At 40.3% G+C, this 7,621-nt stretch overlaps 1 protein-coding gene across 4 annotated transcripts in view; it reads right to left on the bottom strand.

Annotated features, from left to right (window-relative positions):
• Positions 1 to 255: 255 nt before the first annotated feature.
• Positions 256 to 7,621, bottom strand: part of SLC25A17 (solute carrier family 25 member 17) — a 47,234-nt gene continuing 39,868 nt past the window's right edge. For all 4 annotated transcript variants that reach the window (XM_082420691.1, XM_082420689.1, XM_082420692.1 and 1 more), the window contains 2 exons: positions 6,790 to 6,872; positions 256 to 1,315 (listed from right to left, as the gene is read on the bottom strand). In XM_082420691.1, the coding sequence (XP_082276817.1) occupies positions 1,168 to 1,315; positions 6,790 to 6,872 (231 nt within the window). In that variant the 3' untranslated portion in view covers positions 256 to 1,167. The remainder of the gene's footprint in view (positions 1,316 to 6,789; positions 6,873 to 7,621) is intronic.

Genomic DNA, 7,621 nt, shown 5'->3' with positions numbered 1-7,621 from the left:
TCTTTCCTTTGAGAACAATCTTTGTCTTGGTTTCCATAATTGAAACCGACTGTATCTTCTGCGGGGTCAAGAGCTCTAAGGTCTCTTGAACTTTGACGTGAGTACAAATCACCTAGGTATCTTGTTAAAATGCGGAATATGATTCAGAAGATCTGGGACTGCGTGTCCAATAAGCTCCCAGGTGATGTCGATGCTACTGCTTGAGGCACCACTCTTTGAGTAGGCAGGACTCTAAGGAATGTTTCCGAATATAAATAACCTCAATCAAGTTTATTCTCAAAATATACAGTCTCTACCAAGAGTTTATAAAAGAAGATAATATTCCAGAGCCTAAACAAGGTATCTGCTCCCTCTCCCTTTTCTGTGATTTGTACCAGCTGCTTGTAAACTCAATGTAATACTATAAAGGGCAACTTTTAAGAATGACTTTTGTGCTGACAATTTATCGGGGCCTATATGGATGAACGTAAAACCTCAAGTTTTGTAATGAAAAGGTTGATTCAAAATAAGTATTTTAAAATTATGTCAAATACTAAATAAGTGATATTTACAAATAGTTTATACAAGAATCATTTGGAATTAATAATTTTCATTTCCCCCACAAAATAAATAGCTCACACACTAAAGAAGATACCTTTCCTTAAGCAGGAGGAAAAAAAATGCCAAGAAAAATAAAGTCATGCTTATGGCATAGTCATAACATTTTTAGTGAAGAAAATACCAAGATGAAGACATACAAGAGTATATGAGGAGAATTACATGGTAGCAAATTTGCCCTAGGACCTGGGGGAGGGTTCAAGGGAAAGGGACCATCTGGTAAATCTGAAAAAGACTTTACCTGGAAAAGATTATACATGAGAGCAAGAGTCTATTCCCCTCAAAAAAACCAATAAACCCCCATAAACTTTCAGTTTTAGGTTTTCAATAATGTTCTCTTTTCATATGGCCATTGGCCCAACCTCCCCCACAAGAGTCAACCAACCATCATAAAAACTAAGTTGGTAACAGGTCAAGCTGACTATACTCCATGTGTAAACTTAGATGCATTTCAAGCCAATGAGGGTAAAATTCTCAGTGGAAGGCGCAAGTAAAAGGGGAACCGCTTCTCTTCACAGAGAAGGATCCCCTGTCTTGAGCATCTCTGAGTGCCTGGCGGTGGAAGGTGCCTCAGCGCTTGCGTGCGCTCTTCAGCCCCATGACCGTGAAGGTAGCAGCCGTCAGTTTCTCATAAACGAGGAACATGAGAGCGGCAGTGAGGACTGTCTGCAGCAGTTTGGCTTCAAGGCCTTTGTAGAGTCCCATTATTCCAAAACGCCTAAAAGGAAAGAGGTGAGAAAAAACAAAAGGTTTTCAAAGAAGCAATACTGTTTTGCAAAGGTTTATTCTTTGGATCAAAAGAAGCAATGGATGTTTTAGATATAACGGACTTCTGTTGTTTAAGTACTTCTTATCTTTAAACGCATTTGGGGATTGATGAAAGTTTAGTATTTCTTCACAGCCACCATTAATTAGTGGAATGCTGACAGTATCCCACAGATAGGGTACAGATCCTAAAATCCTAAAACCATTTTTATGCCAAAATCTGGGATCTAACAAAGAACTCTTAGATCTTGACTTTAACACTCTCCCAACTCAGTTATTTCAACCTAACAGTCCCTAAATGGTAGGAAAGCTGCCAATTGGTTTAGATCATTGTAGCCTCAACAAAATGAGAGAAAGTGACAGAAATGAAAAGCTCTCCAATTCTGAGTCTTCCCATACATTTGATCTTCTTTTTTTTTTTTAAATTAATTAATTTATTTATTTTTGGCTGCATTGGGTCTTTGTTGCTGCACGCAGGCTTTCTCTAGTTGCGGCGAGCGGGGGCTACTCTTCGCTGCAGTGCACGGGCTTCTCACTGTGGTGGCTTCTCTTGTTGCGGAGTACGGGCTCTAGGCACGTGGGCTTCAGTAGTTGTGGCACGTGGGCTCAGTAGTTGTGGTTTGTGGGCTCTAGAGCGCAGGCTCAGTAGTTGTGGTGCACAGGCTTAGCTGCTCTGCAGCATGTGGAATCTTCCCGGACCAGGGCTCAGACCCGTGTCCCCTGCATTGGCAGGCGGATTCTTAACCACTGAGCCACCAGGGAAGTCCACATTTGATCTTCTAACCAAGTGGTTCTCACATCTAGCATACATCAAAATCACTGGACAAGCTTGGTGAACCACAGATTGCTGGGTCCCCTCCAGAGTTTCCGATTCATTAAGTCTGGGATGGGACTCAAGAATTTGCATTTCTAACAAGCTCCCAGGTGATGAGGATGATGAGGCCAGTCTGGACACCAGCCCTTTAGACCCACTGTTCTAACCACAGAGAAGAGTGCTTCAGCTAGAACCAGGAGTTCAGAGTAAATGATGTCTCCAAAGCTACTTTTTGAGAGTGAATTAATCTCACATGCTAGTTCATCAGCAACTCCAGGGCTATATACAGCACGCAGACTGAGAGATTAAAGCTAATCAAGCGCTCCATTCAGAAGCTATTCTACATTTTATACATTTGCTATGTGTGAAAACTTATTATTTGGAGCAAATCATGTGATAAATAGGAATGAAAAGCCTTGACCCATGAATTTCTAGTTCATTGACTAATTTGAATTATGTTCCCCCAAGAAAGCCAAGAAAGTCCACTTCAATGTTTCTCAAGGGAGATAACAGAAAAAATATATATTGGTCTCTGTCCTCAGTTCCTGGCACAGAGCTCCTAAAGCCCTTGTAATTTCCTAAGTGATAAGAGCACTAGGAACATTTCTTATTCTAATATTTAGTCTTTGATCCTAGGTCCTGATATAGAGTTCCTAAATCCCTCAATTTCCTTGGTAATAGTAGTGTCTTCTGTTCTAATGAGGTGATTCTTGGTGGGCTCTTGGATGGGGCTGGTCACCAGAAAGACCAAGCTGTGATAAGAAACTTGGAATTTTCAGTCCCACTCACTATTCTCCAGAGAGGGGAGGGGGCCAGAAATGGAGTTAATGATAGATCATGCCTACATAACGAAGCCTCCATAAAAATCCCAAAAGTATGGGGTTCAGAGAGCTTCCAAGTTGGTGAGCACATCCATGTACCAGGAGGGTGATGTACCCCAACTCCTCGGGGACAGAAGCTTCTGTGCTTGGGACCCTCCCAGATCTCTTTATATGGCTACTCATCTGTATTCTTTAATAAATTGGTAAACGTACGTGTTTCCCTTTCCCTGAGTTCTGTGAGCTGCTCTAGCAAACAATCATACCCAAGGGGGAGGAGGTCATGGCAACCTCCAGTTCGTAGCCAAGTCAGACAGAAGTTTTGTGTAACCTGGGGACCGACTACCTGTGACTGTCATCTGAAGTGAGGGTCAGCATCCTAGGACTGAGCCCTTCCTTAACCTGTGGGATCTAATGCTATCCCCGGGTACGCAGCATCAGAACGGAGTTAAATCACGGGACGCCCGGCTGGTATCACACAGAACTGCCTGGTGCGGGGAACCCCCCACGCAACGTCTAGTGACCGGAAGTGCCAGAAGTGAAGTGCTCTGTGTCAGTAGTAAAGGAAAGATACACAGTAGTGTTGATTTTCTTCACATCCACTCACATCAGAATCACCAGGGTCTGTTTAGAAATGAAGACTGCCAGACCCTGCTCCAGAGGGGAGGCATGAATCTGTATTTTAATAAGCACTTCAGGTGTTCTTAATCAATCAAAAGTTTGGAGAGGCCTGGCATGGTATACTGCGCTGTCCGATATGGTAGCTACTAGCCACACGTGGTCATTTAAATTTAAATAAAATTTAAAATTCAGTTTCTCAATTGTACTGGCAGTATTTCAAATGCTTAACAGCCACACGTGGTTGGTGGCAATCCTACTGAACAGAACAGGTATTTCCATCATTGTAGAACGTTCTAGTGGATGAACATTCATTCAATGGTCCCTGAGTGCTTACTGAGCGTGAGTTTGAACATCTGGCTCTGCCTGCATCTGTCTGGTGTTGGGCAAGTCACTTTCTCTAAACCTGCTTCCTGATCTGCAAAAATGGGAATATAGTCACCCTTCCACACGCACAAGGCTGAGTGAGAACCAAACAGGATGAAAGATGTAAAAACACGCTGAATTTAAAAACTATATAACTCTAAAGATTTCCTGTTGACACTACCTTCTTAACTTTCTTAACTACATCTTTCTTAACTCTCACAATGCTGGTAGAACTGGAAATGGGTATCATCTTTTTGGGTCAACATGGCAATAGCTATCAAAATTTTGTATGTTCAAACTTCTTAAGTAATTCCACTTCAAGGAATTTTCTCTACAATTATAACTGAGGTATACAAAGCTAAATTTATGGGCTATTCATTTGTCAATGTTTGTAAAGGCAAAAACCTGGAAACAAACTAAATATTTATCATAAGTGTATTGGTCAATAAATTATGGCATATTATGTAACAAAAAACGCAGTCATTTAAAAAAACTAGATAAATGTACAGATATTGATGTGAAGGATTGTTTGTAACGTTTTTACAAAAAGGCAAGGTACAAAACAGTATTACCATATGATTCCATTTGTATAAAAATGAATACCCAAATTATATGTTTTATACAGTATTCTGGAAATACATGCACTTTTTGTTAACAGTGACTAACTCTTGGTAAAGAGATAGGAGAGAAAACACAGTAGGTGTGCACATATTTATAGCTTTACTGAAGTTTAAATGACTTCAATTTGATGAGTTTTGACTGATGGGTACACCCATGAAACAATCACCATCTTCAAGGTAGTGAACATATCCATGACCTGCAAAAGTATCCTCACGTCCCTTTGCAATCACTCTCCCTCCACCTACTCTGGCCCTAAGCAACCACTGATATGTTTTCTGTCACTGTAGATTATTTGCATTTTCTAAGTTTTATATAAGTGGAATCATACAGTATGAAATCTTTTTCATACTGACCTCTTTTACTCAGAAAAATTATTTTGAGATCCATCCACGTTTTTGCATGTATCAGTAATTATTTCTTTTTCCTTTTTGAATAGCATTCCACTGTATAGGTATACCACAACTTGTATCCACTCATCTGATGATGGACATTTGGGGTGTTTCCAGTTTTTGACTCTTACAAATAAAGCCATTATTAACATTTATGCACAGGTCTTTGTGTAGACGCATTTCATTTGTCTTGGGTAAATACCTTGAAGGGGAATGGCTGGGTCTATGGTAGGTGTATGTTTAGCTTTATAAGAAAATGCCAAATTGCGTTCCAAAGTGGTTGTGCCATTCTAAATTCCCACCAGCAAAGGAAAGTTCTGGTCGCTTCACATTCTTGCCAACACTTGGTATGGTCAGCATTTATTTTTTACTTTATACCAATTCTTTATCTTTGATTTTATTTTTTATCCCAAGCATATTCTATCTTTATAATAAATTTATTTTAAAATATCTTACATCTAGAAACAGTAATAAAGTTACAGCAGCTTTTGCTTCAAAGGTGCTGATCTATTTGACTTCCCTAGGGGTCAGTTTCTTTAAATGAAACGGGGAAATGACGACAGTACCTGCCTCATAGGGCTGTTGTTGGGATTAAGTGAGATTAGCCAGGTAGAGCGTCTGGTTTAGTGTCTGCCACATAGCAAACACTCAACAGTGTTAGCTGCTCTCCTCATCACCATCACTGTTGTCATCATTATGATGATAATTGTTGTAACTCTTCCTACTCTTCCCTCCCTTTCCCGCTATGACTGCTACTCTCTAATAGCTGCTTATTTCTGTCTACGAGAGGTGATAGGACATGTCATCGATGGAGGACTACTCAGCAGAGTGGTCTCTATATTAGATTACAGGAGGGCTCTCTCTATTTTTTAAAATTATATGTTTCAGGTATACAGCATTATAATTTGACATCTGTATACACTACACAGTGATCACCACCACAAGTCCAGTAACCATCCATTACTGTACAGCTGACTCCTTTCACCCATTTTGCCCACCCTTGAACCCTCTTCCTCTCTGGTGACCACTAGTCTGTTCTGTGCATCAATGAGTTTGTTTGTTTTTAGATTCCACATATGAGTGAAATCACATGTTTGTCTTTCTCTGCCTGACTTACTTCATAATACCTTCAAGGTCCATCCATGTTGTCGCAAATGGCAGGATTTCATAGGAGGATTCCCTTTCTAAAGGAGTACTGAATCTTTGTAACTAACAAAGAATAAGGACCTAAACTTTTCCATAATTTCCCAAAATGCTGTCATATCTCACTTAGCCCCTAAAGTGAGAAATGTCTGAGCACAGCAGGCAAGGGACAGGTTTCTAGGCTGCCACTGCCAAGGCAGAAGTGCAAGGTAAGCAAATCCAACCACTTCTTGGCAGAGAGGGCTGTTAAAAGAGAGGACAGAGGGCTTCCCTGGTGGCACAGTGGTTAAGAATCCACCTGCCAATGCAGGGGACACGGGTTCGAGCCCTGGTCTGGGAAGATCCCACATGCCACGGAGCAACTAAGCCCGTGCTCCACAACTACTGAGCCTGCGCTCTAGAGCCCGTGAGCCACAACTACTGAGCCTGCGTGCCACAACTACTGAAGCCCACGCACCTAGAGCCCGTGCTCCACAATGAGAGAAGCCATCACAATGAGAAGCCTGTGCACCGTAACCAAGAGTAGCTCCCGCTCACAACTAGAGAAAGCCCGCGTGCAGCAAAGAAGACCCAACGCAGACAAAAATAAATAAATAAAATAAATTAAGAAAAAAAAAAAAAGAGAGAGGACAGAATGTGAACCATCTACAAAGCTCACCTTACTCGTTGGTGAAGAAGATAGAGAATGTTCCGAAGACTCCCCAGTGTTCTGTTTTCTGGGTTCAGTCTGTGATGTCCAAACTGGGGAAGAAGAAAAAAAGATAAATAATTACTGCTTGCTACCGCTTTCTTTATCTCAATTTCCACTTGCAGAGGAAATTATGTTGGAGTAACATGTTACAGCATATGGTAATAAAAATATCCATTAGTATTTAGATTTAATTAATCCTCTTATTTCATTGAAATAAATTATTTCAATGAAATAAGTGAAAATAAGAAATATTTTTTCAATGAAGCAAGCATGAGAATTTTCATTTTACAGAGAATCATGGGGAAAATTCTACCTCAAAAGAAAAAGCCATGCCCACGATGAAGATTTAGATACTGATGGTATGGCTTCCAATCCTTTAAGAAGTTATGATAAACACTAATTAATTAGAATCTCTGCAATCTAAGCTCTTCACATTATATGTTTCTATTATAAAAGTGTCAAAATACATTTATTTGACTGCTACTGAATTTCTTTATATTAAGTACCAATTTAAAAATAGTACATTAGTAAAAATACTTTTAACAGAAGGGAATAATCTTTTTGAACTGAAATACTTACACTTCCACCTTCATTTTACCCATCAGTAAGTCCTTTGACTTTTTTCTCCCAAAAAGACCTCGAATCTCTCCTCCCCACTGCTACCACCATAGTCCAGGCCACCCTCACATCTTACCTGTATGACCGAAATAGCCTCCTAACCTGACAACCTCCTTTTCTCTTAGCCTTCTGACCAATTCACCACTGAACAGTCACAGTAATCTTCTCGAATTGTAAATCA

This window comes from Balaenoptera physalus, assembly GCF_965194825.1.
Source record: "Balaenoptera physalus genome assembly, chromosome: 13".
Taxonomy (NCBI): Eukaryota; Metazoa; Chordata; class Mammalia; order Artiodactyla; family Balaenopteridae; genus Balaenoptera; species Balaenoptera physalus.
The sequence above is the reverse complement of the archived record's forward strand: the minus strand, read 5'-3'. Positions and strand labels throughout refer to the sequence as shown.